Source organism: Carettochelys insculpta, chromosome 14 (genome assembly GCF_033958435.1).
Source record: "Carettochelys insculpta isolate YL-2023 chromosome 14, ASM3395843v1, whole genome shotgun sequence".
Classification (NCBI taxonomy): domain Eukaryota; kingdom Metazoa; phylum Chordata; order Testudines; family Carettochelyidae; genus Carettochelys; species Carettochelys insculpta.
In genome coordinates, this window is record NC_134150.1 from 18,304,588 (window position 1) to 18,321,685 (window position 17,098).

Below are 17,098 nucleotides of genomic sequence, written 5' to 3' on the forward strand. Positions count from 1 at the left end.
GTGCAATCCTGCTAGTTTATGAACTTGCTACTGCCCAGTCTGTTCTACCTACTTGCCCTTTTGAACTCCTGCCTGTGACCACATCCAACAGCCTTCTCAGCTGATACTGTTGAGAGGGCTGCAGTGCCCCCCCCTCCTTATGATTGGCTGCCCTTGGTGACACAGAAGCCCCAGCTGGGAGAAAGGTTTAACCCCAGTGCCTCTCCAGCACAACCTGTATTTTGTGAAGATAGAAATCTGCCTGGCACAATAGGGAAATATTCCCCTTGGGGTAACATAGGAGTTGAGACTTGGATTCTTCAGGGTCCAACAAACAAAGCACAAGTTACTGAATAAATAGCTTGGTTTTTAAATTGGCTCACTGTTTTCTTCCTAATCAAGTAGACAGAGAGGATCTGTGATCCCTGGAAAGCCCCAATTGTTGGGGGTAGGGTTAAGAGTTAGGCCTGCCAGTATTCATGTTAGAGTTAAGCTTGCATTTAGCATTTTGTTTTAATAATATTTTCATCGTAATGTTTTTTACCTTAAAAACTGTTAATCTGCTACTATGCTGATAAGTGATTCATTTCAGATTTCTTAAAGGGATTGATCAAATTTTTCTGTTTTAATTTCATGGTCAATTTTTAAAAGGTATTTTTTCCTTCATGCCTGTAAGCTTTATCAGTCACTGTTTTAACAAAAGGACATGCATTGGGCAGGCCAGGGCCAGATCTGGCCCGTGAGCTCTCCCTGGTTGGGGGAGCAAGTGGCTCTCCATTCTATGGGTGCCACTCCTCCTCCCCCCAGCTGAGGGAACAGCAGTGCTGAGGCTTTCACCCTGCTGCTCTCATGGGCCTGAATTCTGGCCACTCAGAGTAAGGGGGGGAGGCAGTGTCTTGGAGCGGCCACAGACACAGCAATATGTACTTCAAAGCTGTGTGGAGAAAGCATACCCCATCTCCCAGATCCTGTACTGAAGACTTCTCTTAACATCCCCTCCTATCTAGGACCACACCCCCACCCCAGCCTGCTTCTGCACCCTCCCTCCCTGTCCTCACACCCTTAGCCAGCTTTCTGGCAGCCCCCTCCCACATTGAACTCCTTTTTGGCCCCACCCTAGATCCTGGGGGCCTACGAAATCTACTAGGCTTCCCCTGCCCAGTCTGTGGTGATCCTGTGCGAGGGGAACGAAGGGAGTGTCTTTGCTTGCTTTTCTGTTGGGGACCACATCAGTGAGAGGTGTGTGGGGTTGGTTGGTTGGTTTGTTTGTTTTCCTTCTCAATTGTGTGACTCCTGATTTCTTTTTTTTAATTCATTTATTTTTAAATGTGGATCAGTAGTCCTCAAAACAAAAATGTTTCCCCCATCAGAAAGGGACCCTGGTGGCTCTGGTCAGTACAGATGACTGGGCCATTAAAAATCTTGTTGACAGCACCTACCATGGCACTGCACAGAGTCTGGAAGCAGGGGCATTATTCCCCCTATTCCCCAACTCTTGCATATAAGGGCAGCCAGGGGGCTCCACATGCTGCCCATACCCCAAGTGTCATCTCTGGCTGGGAACCATGGCCTATGGCAGCTGCAGAGGCAGCAATTTTCAACAGGGTAGTGTGCAAAGCTGCCGGGCCAAGCCTCTGCATTGGAACCAGAGGGGGAGTCATGTGACTGCTCTCAGGAGCTGTTTGAGTTAAGCGACCCAGAGGTTGACCCCCCTCCCATTCTCCCCCCACAGCCCAACCTTCCAACTCTATCCCTGATCCTCCAAACCTTTTGCAATTGTCCTGGAGCCCCCTGCTGCGCTCCAAGCCTCTCATCTTTAGTTCTACCCCAGAGCTTGCACCCCTAGGTGGAGACTCACTCCCCACAGGCTACAACCTGCGTGACATAGTGTTGATCTCCCTGAATCTTCTGATCCCAGCCCAGAGCACCCGCCTGCCCCTAAATCCCTAGCCCTATGCCTTCAGCTCCTACAGCAGCACAACCTTCTGAGCTAGCCCCCTGAAAACGGGTCAAGTGACAGGAGGAGTGGGATTGAGGAAATGGAGAGCGTGTGGGAGAAGGCTGTTTTTAACTGGGGACTGGAACATCGGCAGCCCGGGGAACTGGTTTGTGTGGCACAATCCTGCATCTCTCTTCTCATGTCTTAAGTCATTTTTTTTAAAAAGTGGATTTGTAGATTAGGAGAGGGGTGAGCAAACTTTAAGTTGGGCCCCACTTTTTATCCTTGAAATTAGCAGCCCTCCCAGCCTGTCTAATGTAATCCAAATCGACAGAAATTTCAGTTATGTTCACATGAAAAAAGAAACCCTATTGGCATGTGTAAGAGAGTAAGTGTTAGAATGTAAAAACTTTATTAATAGGTATATAAGTGAGTACACATAACAGTAACATGTTTTAATGTTTTTAATTAGATGAGCCTGGGACTCAGCAGATCTGCTGTGCCTCCCCTTACAAAAATTCACACCCCTAGGGACACCCCCAACTTGGCTCACCCCTGGTTTAGAATAATATTACTAAATATACAAAATTGAGATGTAGTCTTGTGAGAGCCTGTTAGCTACTTTGAATAGTAATATTCGTGTACAGGAAAACCAAGAAATTAAGCTGTCAGCTGTCGGAGACAGCTTAATCGCTCAAAATTCAACAGTGTATTTTGTGTTGGACAGTTAGTGTAACTGCGAGTGGAGTTAACACACAGCGCCTTGTAGGTCGAGGACCCTCCTTTTCTTTCCCGGCGTTTCTAAAAGTGTTTTCCTGGCTGTACGGCCAGCTCGGCTGATCACATGGGGTTGATAAAGCCAGGGTGGCTCCCTGGTCGGGGACGGGGGAGGGAAGGCTGCACGCAGAAACTGTCTACTTTCTCCGCCTCCTCCTCTTTCCGTGCGTCCAGGCTGGTGGAAGGACAGGCTCGAATTGAGCAGTGAAACAGCCAACCTTTCCGCAGCAAATGGCTTTTCAACAGGAGTCAACGTACGGGACTGAGAAGTTCTCCTTTCTGTCTGTGACTCGGGCTTTGCAGCCCCTTCTCCCCAGCCCAGCTGGAGCTGCGCAGACCTGGTGGCAGCGTGTCCGTAGCCAGATCCTTCTCATGGGTGCTCCGTAGCTCGGCAGCCGAAGGAGAGGAAAGCGTCTGCCGCAGCAGAGCTTCCTTTACTAGGCAGGAGCCGGAAGAGTTCAGGAGACCATTTTAGGGAGACTTTCTAAAGGTTTTAGGAAGTGTGATAGGTTGTAAACTGGAACAGATCGGACAAATCGGTTTCTTTCTCCTTCAGATCCAACGTGCTAATTTCCCACTGTGAATTACTGAAGAAAACTCCACTTGGGGGAGTTAGCTTGGTTTCTGCCTATTGCGCTGGAGGTTTTAGTGCCGTTTGTGTAATTTCCTCGCAGGAAAGTAGCCTCTGTATAGTATCCTTGCAGGTCTGTGTGTTCTCAAGCATCATGTTACCAAGGAGGGGCCTTTGTTATGAGTTGTTTTTGTTTCTATGAGGGAACGCAATGAGCTCTTTCACTCATGACGGGGAAATCTGCCTTGAGCTTTCTGTATTCGTGGAAAGGGGGAATCCTGTTCACATCATGTTTGCAAGGAAGTAAAACCAGCAAGAGAAAAGGTAATATTTTTTTACATCTTCTGTGTTACAGCTTAAGTGCACCATGCTAAAGCTGTTAGCTGGGACTTGAACGTCTCCGGTAAGCTCAGGCATTAGAACAATCAGTTTTCCTGATCTGCAGTTTTTGGAATAACTTTAGGTTCGTTTTTCCAACAGGTTAATTACACTGGTTTGGCTTTTGGCTCAGCGATGGCAATATTTTATTCTTGATGTAGACTTTAAAAATGTTCCTCTTCTCTGTATGTGTTTGTATTATTTAAACCTTGTGCAATGTTAAGATAAAATTTAATGTTAAAACCCATGCAGTAATATTTTGGAGGTGACTCATTGAGAACCTTCGTTCCTCAGTGTTGCTTGGAGACAAGGTCCCCACCCCCACAGTGAGAAAGGACTGGTGTGGGATCTCATGTATGGGATAGCACCCAGAATAGCAAATGTTGGAAGTATTTTCAGCTGACAGTTGTATTATGGTTTCTGTTAACTGCAAAAAAAAAAAAACAAAAAAAAAACTGTAGATGTGTGGGTTTTTAAAATGTTCTTAGCTAAACTTTTGACCATTTTCCAGTTATCTGACTTGCTTCCTTGCTTTTGGTAGAAGAATGTATCAGGTTAACAAAGCGTAGCTTATGGTAGTACATAGGCTTAATTTTCATAAACTTGCTCTTTAAATTTGGCCTTGTTTTGTTTCTCCATCATTTTGTATTACTGCTATTTCCTACTTTTTACATGGTGATGAGGGTGGAAAAGAAAATGAGCTTTGGATGGCTTTTTTTGCGGGGGGGGGGGGGGTGTCACCAGTGTGGACCTAGGCAGTAGTCTGTTTACATGGGTCAATCCCTAATCAGTCTGTCACTCTAGCTAACTGCATGAATGGCATTTGATAGTTTCCAGGGCCATATTTATTCTGACAGATGCCATCTTGTTCTGAGATGGGTGATTGAAAACATGGAAGGAATGTTGTTTTATGTGGAGTGTGCCTGTGAAAACTTCTGAATACTGTTCGATATGATGAATTCTTAATTGTAACCTGCAGGGTGGGATGGAACCCCCATTATGCATCAAACTTTGTGTACTAGCCTAATAAACCATTTGAACTAATATATACTAACCTGTTCTGGAGGTATTTTCTCACCTTTTGCAGGCCTAAGAAAGGAGGCATAAGTGAGAGTGTTCCATAAGGATTTATTAACTTAATAATGACTTTTATCTGTTGCTTGCCCCCACGAAGCAATAGTATTCTGCATGAGATCTCAGCACCAAGACTGGGTTTATGAGATGGGGATGTGTGTGCACTAGGACAATTAGCGGCAGCGGCAAAAGGCGGTTGCTCTACGGAGACCAGGAAATCTCCATCTAACGTGAACTTGGACAGACAGTGACCCAAAAGAGTCTTAGGACGGGTGAGGAAACTAAGGAAGAGACACCCCCCACTTAGATCTGCAAGTCTGTCTCTCACACACACATACTCACACTCTTATCTTTTAAAAACAAAAGTTACTTTTCAAACACTTGTGTTTGCCGTGAAGAATGTAACTAGAGAACCCAGAGTGCACTTAGGCTGATGGACTGTAGAAGGAATTGGGTCTAAGCAACTGAGAGGGGAGGAATACGTCTCTGGTTTCAGGGTCAGGGTGGCTGGATTCTGGGATCTCCACAGCCGAGAAGGGTGTCAGACTTAGGGTCTGCACCTAAGGAGAAATAATCCCTCTAATTTTTTCCATCATTGTGGAATAAATTTTGTGTGTACTAAGGTATGTGTGGATCTGCACCACCAGTAGAAGCACTTGCTACCCGCTGTAGGCATGCTTCTAATCATGTGAGCAGCATCTGAATCTCTCCTGTGTGGCCATCCAAATGCTCATCTTACAGGGGAGAGTGCTGAGGAGTGCTGTTGGGTGTTCCATAGCTCGGCATAGTGATTAGTCACCATACAAACACTTGATGCTTAACAGCTGATAGAAATTGGCAGTTGGATCCTTTACAACAAACTAGTGTCTTAGAGAGAGAAGGTCTTGTAAGACTAAACTGGACTGTGATAAACATCACTTTCTTGTGCCACTGTCCTCCATGCATCCATCCATCTCCCAGCCCCGCTTCAAATAGGAGTGCCTCATAACAGGAAAGTAGCAGTCCAGATCTGAAAGTATTGCTGTGAGGTGGCTACAGATATCAATTTAGGATGTCAGTGGCCCCTCCTTAAAAACCTGGAGGATTATAATTGTAGAATCTAATTTGTCTTAACCTTTGTTTTATCACTGGGAACCAATCATGGATTATAGACCGTCCTGTACCTCAATACACTAGCAGCACAATCTGGTGTATTGAAGTCTTTGGGCTTTAAATCACAACACCAAAGAATTTTTTTTATGTAGAACACATCTGAAAATTTTCTTCCAAAAAAAAAAAAAAGTCAGCCCAAAAAGTAAAAACCAAACAGGAACAACAAAATGAAGTAATTTAATAAATCAGTCATCATTGCAATGAAGAAGTAACATGGTATCTGGTTTTAATAATAGAAAACATATACTATCAGTGTATGATATCAAAGAAGTGTCAGATGCTCACAGCACACCTGCACATTGTTTGTGGAACACCAGTGTTCTGCAGAACATAGCTTAAGAAACATTGCTATAAATAAATAGTCAGGTTTGTGCTGAAAGAATTCAGACAGCACAAGGGTTTTGAATGCTCTGTTATTAGTCTGATGAATCTGGCAGTGATATTTTGTATGTGAACATAGTAAAATGGGCAGGGTGGGGGAAGACTGATTTCAGATGCAGAAATGTTCCAAGTTCAGAGTTAAGGAAAGATGGTTTTTAGGAGGGAGTTGGAATGCCTGTCACAGTAGCATTGATCCATAACTATATGATTACTTTGCAATGACCTAGTGAGATACACATGCAGGGGACTCCTCTGGTAAGGTCTGTGTCTGGACTCTTGAGCAGGATTAGGAAACCAGGGAGAACTGATCCTTGCAGTGGGGAGGCAGTTCAAGTAGTTGAAAGCTTTTACTGTGAAGTGGGGCCCAGTAGTTAGATGAGATTCTTCTGTTCTCTTTCCCTTCCCTACTGGAGCAGGCTAGGTGCTTTATGTTCCACAAGCACTATTGGCTACTTCATATGTGTGCATGTATTTTATAATTTAGAGTTGCAATCTAATTCTTGCATATGCGTTTTGTCCTCTTTGGGAAGTCTCTTGAGGATAGCTACTACAAACATAACTGAATAGCTAAAAATTTTAAGAGAAACTTTTAACAAAGAGGTGTTGATAATCCCAAAGAAAAATATTTAAATATCTCAGTTAAATTGTTTAAAACTCTTTTCTTGTTGTGGTAACAACAAAATATTAAACTCTTTGTTTCACAGATTAAAGAAGTTCTTGCTTTCCTTGCTAAATGAGCTGTTCACGATATGTAGGGAAGCATATCATTTATTGACATCTGCTAAATATTTTAGCTTTTCCTGGGAGGGACCTGTAGTTTGTCTTCCCAGTTGCCTGTACATTAAGATTGCATTTTCTGAACTGAAAAAGAGTAGCAAAAAGGCAGCTTTCACTGAATAACATTAAATAAACAATTCTTTTAGGTTTGATAAAAGGAGCTGAGACCCTCTTTTGAGAAACTATGTTCTTTCACCTTAGCAGCAAGGGGTAGAGAACTCTAAAGACCTAAATCATTGTCTTTGTCTCTTCTTCAGCTAATTCCCCACTCTCACCTGCATACTCGTATCTATACATCTCCTTTACACATGTCCAATAAGTGCAGTTAAAAGTGGAAAGTTAGATGAGCAAGTTTTAATTTGAAACACTGCTTTTCCCAGCAAATGGGTAGTTTTATATTTAGTAAACCTGAAGTCTTTGGAAAATAGTTTTATAATTATAGAAGAATACTCCATAGTTAGGATCCTTTATTTTCTTGTCCTCAAGTATATATCCAGTACATACACACACCAAACATGTTTGAAATTGACTGTTGTTCATGAGTGTCTTTACTTTTTGTCTCTTCAAGCAGAAAGCCATTTTCAATCTTAAATTAGAAAATTTACCAATTTCTCTTTACCTCAATCTCAGCTTTGTAAAATTGGCCATCATACAAGTATTTTACATCATTCCCAACTTCACTCACATGCACTATAGCCACACTTCTCATTTAATAAGTATCTCCCAGTAAAAAAAAATTAGTGAAAATATACAGTGGTATTGGTAAATCCAAATTTTCTTAAATAAAAATTTGTTGTCAAATGAGCAGTTTCAGGGAAAATACTTATTTATGGAGGTACGGACATTCTCTTGTATACTAACTCTTTTTTTCCTTCATTACAGAAATGAGCCGTCAGACTGCTACAGCACTACCTACAGGTACTTCAAAGTGTACACCATCACAGAGGGTGCCTGCTCTAACTGGCACTACAGCTTCCAACAATGATTTGGCAAGTCTTTTTGAGTGTCCTGTATGTTTTGACTATGTGCTGCCACCTATTCTTCAGTGTCAGAGTGGCCATCTCGTTTGTAGCAACTGTCGCCCCAAGCTTACGTGCTGTCCAACTTGCCGAGGCCCACTGGGTTCCATTCGTAACTTGGCTATGGAAAAAGTTGCCAACTCTGTACTGTTTCCATGTAAATACGCCTCTTCTGGATGTGAGATAACTTTGCCACACACAGAAAAAGCAGACCATGAAGAGCTGTGTGAGTTTAGGCCTTATTCATGTCCGTGTCCTGGTGCTTCATGTAAATGGCAAGGTTCACTGGATGCTGTAATGCCACATTTGATGCATCAGCATAAATCAATAACAACACTACAGGGAGAAGATATAGTTTTCCTTGCTACAGACATTAATCTTCCTGGTGCTGTTGACTGGGTTATGATGCAGTCTTGTTTTGGCTTTCATTTCATGTTAGTCTTGGAGAAACAGGAAAAATATGATGGTCATCAGCAGTTTTTTGCTATTGTACAGCTGATAGGAACACGCAAGCAAGCAGAAAATTTTGCTTATCGACTTGAGCTCAATGGTCATAGGCGGCGATTGACTTGGGAAGCAACTCCTCGATCTATTCATGAGGGAATTGCAACAGCCATTATGAATAGTGACTGTCTAGTCTTTGACACCAGCATTGCACAGCTCTTTGCAGAAAATGGCAATTTAGGTATCAATGTAACTATTTCAATGTGTTGAAATGGCAAGCAGACATTTTCAGGCCAGTGTTTAAAAACGTTGCATTTAATTTTGCAGAAACTAGGGTAACTATCTTTGACTGCCAGACACAAACTATTTGGTAGAGGGAGGCTAGACATATATGAAGGTAAATAAAAGGAAAGGCTGTTAAATTACAGGAAGCAGTTGCATGTAGTAACACTAATATATTTAAAATAAGTCAACAGTAAACCACTGAAAATATATATACACCCAAAATGGGCATCTTTTGTATTAAGAATTGATTCTACAGGAAATGTTGTAAAATAGTTCTAAAAACTTGTTTGTAGATTGATTGATTGTACTGTTGAAAAAGATACTGTTGTGTTTGTTTTTTGTTTTGTTTTTTTTCCTTTGACTGACAAGCCATGTTGAGCAGTCTGGTCTCTCGCCACTGCTTTTTCCCCTTAAGTCACTACATAGTATTGCTGCTGTTTGTGTATATTTTGTGTATTTGCTAATTTTTATTAACTTCTAGTTTTTTCATTAAATAAATGACTTTCTTTTCTGTAATTCAGGTTTTCCTCCTTTTTGTACCTCTTAAAATTAATTGCAAGTGTCATCTTTTAATATGCATAATTGCTTATGGTAAAACTTATACTTCTGTACATTTGGTAAGTTCGTCTCTTCCTAGTAGTCAATTCCTTGGTGATACTATTCTTAATTCAGCTGTTTTGTGAATGTATTCAACTCTAAAGGGAGGAAGAATTATCAGAAGAAACAGCTCCCTTAAAAGCAGGCCTAGATGATGTCCTTTGTTGTATTTTCTAACATAAATAAGGAGTTATTGGATGATATAACTACATAAACTGAAAATTCAGGCACACTTTTCAAATTTAGATGCTCAGACTCATTGTATTTTGGCTTTGCAGTACAAGAAGGCATTGTCTTATGCAGTATTTGTAACTATAAAACCAGAGAATTTTAAAAAAGGCAGTCTCAAGATAAGATGTTTTTGGTCTTTTATAATTTTGTCATTAAAAGAATACCTGGCAAACTAAGAACTCTTGGTTTTTGCTTTGGCACAGTTTGACTAATACTCTACCTTGTTTGGTGTCCTTCATCTGGTTGTTTATTGCTAGGGAGAACCAACTTTATTTTCATCGTCAGGCTAATCTTGTATGTCATCGCACCATGTTAGTGACATGAAGAATGTACACGCAAAAGATCATGCAGTTCTCTTGCATTTAAAGGCATAAGTGATATATTGCACCTTTCGCAGGTTGCCTACCAAGTGTAAGAAATTCACCTTGTGAATGTATGTCTTTTTACAGCATTAAGATAGTTAATGTAAATAAGAGTGTAAAAGAGAGCTATTAAATGTTAAACTGCTTTAAAGATGTCTCTTTGCGGAATTTGGTAACTGTGGACATGCTGTTTGGGGGGAAATAGGACAGATATTAACTACTTTTCGTACAGTAAAATGGTTTATTTTACTGTATAAACTTAACTTGCATTAACAACTCATTGAATTATTTTTTGGTGCTTACACATTTTAGGTTGACTGGATAAGCAGCCATACAGGTAAGGAATGTGAACCAGCACAGACTTCTACACAGGCCAGTGCAGAAATACTTCATTTAAAGTAGTAAGCTTCAGAAACTTTTTTTTTTTTTTTTAAATTGTCATTTTACACTGTTCCGGATTATAAAAATTTAAGACACATACTGGCATCATTTTTTATTTAATACATTGATCTCTTGTTGAATGCTTGCTGTATCAATTGTCTAAATGCAGTGTATCTAATCTTACCTACATTTATCCCAATTTTGTTTTATCTGTACCAGCAGATGTTTGTCTACAGCAGTGACAGTGTAGTGGTTGGTAGATTTTAAATTGACTATTTAAATGTTTCTCATTATTGAAACTTAACTCTTTGAGGCTGTTGATATAGTGGGACTAAGTCTATGTCCAGATTTGGTTTGAGTAGTAGGTTAATTCTTACCAAAGTGTGTAGGTTTGGGGCTTGCCTAAAATGAGTTGGCAGGGTGTTCATTTTCTGTGTCCCCCACCCCACCCCACCCCAGAAATGGTCACTTCCTTAGCTACTAGAAGTTCTGTGGCGAAAAATGGGAGGAACTGAGGAGATTGTTGTATGTACGATTTGTGTTCTGAAACAGCAATGGGCAACCTAGGCTGGAGTGCCTCATTCATTTCAGTATGCCACAAGGTAGTTTTAACCAAGACTGTGTCCTGGGCAAGGGTAGTTTCGCTAACTGTGTTTTTGAGCTGTAATTTGTGGGGTGTGCCTACTGAACCATAGCACCAGTTTGGTTGGATGTATAGGAAGTGCACAACTCTTGGTGAATGTAGGGTGCAGTGAGGACACACCACATTTCACGTGGTTTTGCTTTACATGTATGTCACTTTAGAAATACCAATGGGGAAAAAAATATGTGACGGGAAACAAGTGGAATTTCTGGCAGGCCACACCTAGTACCCCAATTGGCTGATTACCCACTGCTGTTCTGATACCTTCCCAATATTACAATTGAATTCATAAAAGCTTTTGGTATGTAAACTTTGTGGAAATGTCTTGAATTGACGAGTCAGAAATATGATTAAGAATTCCTGATCTGTGTAATAAATGTCATTTATTTTTAAAGTAGGTTATTTTATGTGGTTGGTACTTCAATTTTTATTTGCAAATTACTTTCTTAATGTTAAGGAAATAAGTCTTAAACTTTCTGGATTATTTTTACTTGTTGCCCAGGTAAAATTGTGGTGGACGGTTATCTGGAAATGGCAATACTCCTGCTTGGTGATGGTTTAATGCAAGTTATACCCACTTAGATTTCTTTATGCATACCCTGAATGCTTGTGGTGCTCTTTCCGTGCATGCTACAGGAACTGGGACAAGGATCATTGCAACTTCACTACACCCCTAAACAAAACGAAATGTACCCTCTTACGCTGCTTACAGCACTTAATTACCTGGGCCAGCGATGATCTTTGTCCTTGCTTTCCCTTCTTCCCTGCAGACTGTGAAATGTGGATCTGACAGGTAGCAAGACTAGTAGTTGTCAGTGGGACTTGGGAAGCTGAATTCACTGGTCAAGCCACAGGCAGGTAGTATACAGGGATACCTGGGGCTTGTTAACATAGTAAGGTCTGCTGGGGACAGCTGGTGTGCAACACGCAGCCTGGGGCTTGGATGGAAAATCCTGCAGTGCCCTATGCCTCCAACCATTGAGTCACCCAAGCTTGCCTCCTATCAGAGCTCTCGCTATGCAGCCTATGGATGCATGCCCAACTAGGTGGGGAAAGAGAACGTTCTCCCCATCTCATCTGTGGCATTGTGTTTGTGTTCACCAAATGTGTATAATGGTGAATGATATAAAGGCATGTGCTTCAGCTTGCAAAATTCATATATTTAAGCCCAACTCATTTCTTAACTGAATGTTAAAAAGGCAGGGAGGGGTAAAAAGAAGACCCCCCCCCCCCCAAAAAAAAAAAAAGTGGCATCACTTAGGAGACTTGGCTGTAATACATGAGGGAATGCTAGAGGTTAGTCTGGAGCCTTCATTTCTGAATTTTAGACAAGGTTGCAGTTTTGTTTTGGGAGGGGAATCTTAAGACTCATTTGCATTTAAATGCACATACTAGCAGACTTTGTGTCCTGTAGAAATTGTGTTTTGGGCTTAGATTTTCTAATATTCTGTTAATTAACACAATAGTCGGAAAGCTTCAGAGACTATATCAGAAAAGAGAACAATGTATATAGTATGATACACCATTACCCATTAAGGCCGCGTCTACACTAGCAAGTTCTTTTGAAAATTTTTTTGAAAGAAGGGGCTCTTTCGAAAGATCCCTTGCAGCGTCTACACCCAGTGCCGCCTTTTGAAAGAAAATGTGTGTAGATGCTCTGCAGGCCTGTCTTTCAAAAGAGCAGTTCTCCATGGCACTGGCCAGTGCTCCTGGAGCTTTATGCGCCCTGCATCCAGCCTCTTTTAAAGTTGCAGGGACCCAGAAGAGCTGAGAGCATGGCTGGAGCACTCACTCAGAGCTGCCCCAGGGCTAGGAGCCAGCCCCAGTGACAAAACGATGGGTGCCCTCCTGGACAGAGCCTGAGCTCTGGGACCTGCTGGGGCTGTGGCAGGAGGAGGAGATCCCGTGCACACCTAGGAGCACCTCCACATATGGCTGGCCTCTCTGCCTGAGGCCACCCTGCCTGTACCTTGGAGGAAGTCCACTCCAAAGTAAAAACTGAGGCAGGGGTATGTGTGGGCTCAGGACACTGCCAGGTGCTGGGGGGGGCATGGCTGGCCAGCTGTCCTTATTATGGTGAGCAGCATGCTCTACATGGGCACGAGGACAGATCCCCTCCCACCCCATCCTTGGCCCAGGGGCAGAGAGTGAGGAGTGGCCAGGGCCGTTCCCCGACTAGCCTGGACACCCCACTGGGAGCCAGAGACAGGCCCCATTGGATGACGGCGGATCAACCAGTGGGACCTTGGTTATCACCATCCTATTGAGGTCATTCAGCCAGGTGACTTCCAGCCAGACATTGCCGGACCTAACCCTGGGACCTACTGGTAAGTGCCCAGCGTGTTGCACAACCCTGGCGGGGTGGGTGGGGGAGCAGGTATTTCCCTGACCCTGCCATGGCTGGAGGCAGGCCAACCACATGGGTGACGGCCTGACCCTGGATGCCCAATAGAAGTGACACTCAGCACCTGCCCCCATGGACAGTGCTGTGGACTGCATGCAGATGGGGGGAGGGGCAGCAGCTCACCTGCCACCCATGCAGGGACCCCTTTGTGGCTGCATACCCCCCACTGCCTGCTAGCCTGTTCCTGTAGGGGGTGGGGAGGGCCCACAATGGTCAGCCCCGTCCCCAAGTCATAGCAGGGTCCATGTGCAGTTGGGCGTGGTGTGCAGGATACACATGCTACTGCTCCCAGGACAACCCCATCTCTTAGTCCAGGGGTGGGGGCTTCTGCTCACAGCACCTGGGGCTAGGCTGTGGGACTGACCCTTCTCTCTCCCTGTACATCCCTACAGGAGTGACATATGAGGGCCAGGAGAGCCCTGTCCACCTCCCAGAGCCACGGAGCCCACTGTTGCCAGGCAAGAGGGCTGGGCCACCCCAACCACTGGTGCCTGGCTAGAGGTGCACCCAGAGGGGCCATCACCACGGCCATCCGCTGGGAGCTGAACCAGCTGCTTCCAAAGCAGTAGGCTCTGGACTGTGGTGAGCTGGCGTGGCAGTGTGCCACTTCTGCAAGGTGCTCAGGGACCAGCTGCCCTACTCTGGCCTGACCTCCATCCCTGACCATGACGCAGGGCCTGGCCAGAGCTGAGCCTGCTGCTTCCCCTCCAACATCTCTACCTCCCCGTGGTCCCTACCCCATCCCAGCCCTGATGAGGCTCTTGTGGCTACCATGGCTTGAGGGGGACTGAGGTCCCCCATCCTCTGGCCTGAGCTTGCCCCTTCTAGAGTTATCAGGTGGCTTTTCATGTTTTCAAGGTTTTGTTGTCTGTTAGTAAATAGTTGCTTCATTCAACACACCTGTCCCTCATTACTGAAGGGTGTGGGGTGAGGGATGGATGGGTAAGTGGTGCTGGAGGGGACTGGGAGCCCCCAGGTCTCTGCTACTGGAGGACATGAAGGATGGTTGCAAGGGGGGTGACCAGCAGCCCAGCTGGGGTGAGCATGCAGATCTGGAGGAGCCATCGCTTTGTGGCTCTTGGCCGTAAGCCTCAGGGCCATACCTGGGCTCTGCCATGCTGTGTGTGACAGGCCTGGGCAGCATGTTTTGGGGAGGGGCCCTGTAAGGGAGTGGCTGGCTGTATCTTGTGGAAGGGCTTGGCAGCCGTGTGACCTCCCTCCCCCCCTCTCCCCCCCCCCACCACTTTCCTGATCTGTTGTTCTGAAAGGGCAGCCCAAAAGATCAACCGGCTTTTTGTGTGTGGACGCAGTCTTTCCAAAGGAGGTCTTCCAGCAGACTTCTTTCTAAAGGTCAGAAGTGTAGATGTAATCATAGGTTCTTAAAGACTTGCATCTACAATGACTTATGGTTTGAGAAGTACAGAATTTAGTATAATTTTGAGATAAGGAGAGCAACAGTTGGGTGGTACTACTGCAAGCTCACATCTGTGGCCAATTTTTAGATTTTTTTTCTTTCATTAGTTATACAGTTAGCGTACACTAATTCTCCTTCCCCCAAACATTTAGGAATTGTCTACACTACCACCCTTCTTCAAAGGGAGGATGGTAAGTAGGGTGTTTGGGAGTTTATTAATGAAATGCTGCGCTGCATACACAGCACTTCATTAAGCACATTCCCCCACTGTAGCAACTTCGAAGAGTTCAACTTTGAAGTACCGGCTTGCGTCTAGCTGTGGCTCACCCACCTGTATTTCGAAGTGCTGCGGCAGCTTTGAAGTCCCTTTAAAAATTTTTGAGAAGTAAAGGGACTTCAAAGCTGCTGCAGCACTTCAAAGTACAGGTGGGTGAGCTGCGGCTAGACGCGAGCCGGTACTTCAAAGTTTAACACTTCGAAGGTGTCCTTGTGGGGTGGGAATTTGCTTAATGAAGTGCTGCGTATGCAGTGCAGCACTTCATTAGTAAACTCCCAACACCCTGCTTACCATCCTTCAAAAGGAGGGTGGTAGTGTAGACACAGCCTTAATGTCATGCAGCAGCTTGAGAATGGAAAGATAGTTAAGTATAGATTGAACACTTTTTTTTTAAACTGTTACGCAGTAAGATACAAATGAGCTATGCTAAATATGTTTATACTAGCTCCTACCAGATCTAAAAATAGCATTATTTAAAATGTCTGGAAATGTCATATTACCAGTGGGTATTTACATTAGAAAAGTATACTACTCCATTTCTTTATATAAAATAATGGAATGAAGATTCTTCTGTACTTACGAGAAAACTGTCACCTGAAAACTAGTGATCCAAGTCCTTGTTTCAATGTGTTTTAGGGTGATTAAGAACAAGCTGCAGGAGCATAGGCTTTGGGAAGCCAAGTGCAAGTGTTTAACATTGTTTCTCTCCAGACATTCCTTTCATGTAAATAGTTATTTAAGACGCTAAAAGCTGTTTGCACCATACACACTAATATGTCAAGAGAGCGTAACATTCCAACAACAAATTGTTCTGTAATTCAAGGAGTGATCCAGATGAATGCATAATATAGTTGTTTAATACAATGAATTCAAGTGAGTTTTCAAACCATTTTAATAAAATCGATTTGCTTCTTACTATCATAGGCTACCGCCTTAAGAAGTGTTTTTCTGGGCAGAGAGAAGGAACTGCATTTTTACAGCTTTGCAAACTTGATCATCTCTTCATGTAAGTGTGTAATCAAAGTAGAAGACTTCTTAAAATGGCACTAAACAGCTGACACACCACACTACTAATAGCCAGCATTTTGAGTATCAGTTACAATTTCATTGCACTAAGGTGTTATTTGATGAATGTAAGTTGTGACTTTGGAAGACCTTAACTGTTTGGGTCAAGAATAGGAGTCACGTGATGATAGGAAAGCAGGAACAGCTGAGTGCAATAAATAAAATACAAGTGTCCTTAATGCAGAGAAGTGCACAGGTTTTAATGGCTAGTTAGTGTTTATTTAAAATCCTATTTACTGATAATGGCTTTTTCACAATTTAAACAAAGCAAAAAAGCAACTAGTGTTCACCCCCCACCAGCTTTCTTGATCCTAATTCCTTCCTGCATATTTCTGGAGAATACAATAGGTGCTTATATGAAGTTCAGGGAATATGAATGGACTGGCAGATCAGCATAAATACAAATGTAACCTGTGTGTAGAATTGTAGTGGGCTCTTATTTATTTTACAAATTGAGTGCATCTGTGAAAGAGTACAGTATGCAGCAGGTTCAATCCCTGGGAGAATGGTGTCCTCACTAGGCTCTATAGCTGCTATAGCCATAAATGCTTCCTATATAAATCTTTATCCCTCTTACACTATCTGTACACACCTACTTATGGGGGGGGAAAAAAAAGCTTGTTCAAATAGAAAGCTCCCGCAGCATCATCTGACTTCCTGTTGCTCTCTTTAGGACAAGGGCTACTGTGCCTTGTCCTCCCCTGTCAGAAAGAAACAGCAGAGACTAGGAAACTTCCTTTCCTGCCTGTCCTAGGTCAGAGTAAAAGGCTACAAGCTGCAGGACTATTTACTGGGCACTAAAAGTTGCTGTTTGGTGGTGTACATTATTGATGGGGTGACAACAACCACCTTAACACTCACTGGAGGCATCTTCTAGTAGGTTTTGGCACTTTTCTGCTTTGCAGAGCATTCTGGTGCACTTCAAGGGCTTACTCCCACCAAGAAATA

At 43.4% G+C, this 17,098-nt stretch overlaps 1 protein-coding gene across 2 annotated transcripts in view; it reads left to right on the forward strand.

The window, feature by feature from the left end:
- The window catches only part of SIAH1 (siah E3 ubiquitin protein ligase 1), a 35,538-nt gene extending 26,246 nt beyond the window's left edge, over nt 1–9,292 (forward strand). Inside the window, exons 1-2 of one of the 2 annotated variants that reach the window (XM_075008793.1) lie at nt 2,771–3,590; nt 7,911–9,292. In XM_075008793.1, coding sequence (XP_074864894.1) covers nt 3,494–3,590; nt 7,911–8,761 — 948 coding nt within the window. In that variant the 5' untranslated portion in view covers nt 2,771–3,493 and the 3' untranslated portion in view covers nt 8,762–9,292. Of the gene's footprint in view, nt 1–2,770; nt 3,591–7,910 lie in introns of those variants that run through there. The other variant, XM_075008794.1, reaches the window with a different exon arrangement.
- Nucleotides 9,293–17,098: the final 7,806 nt, after the last annotated feature.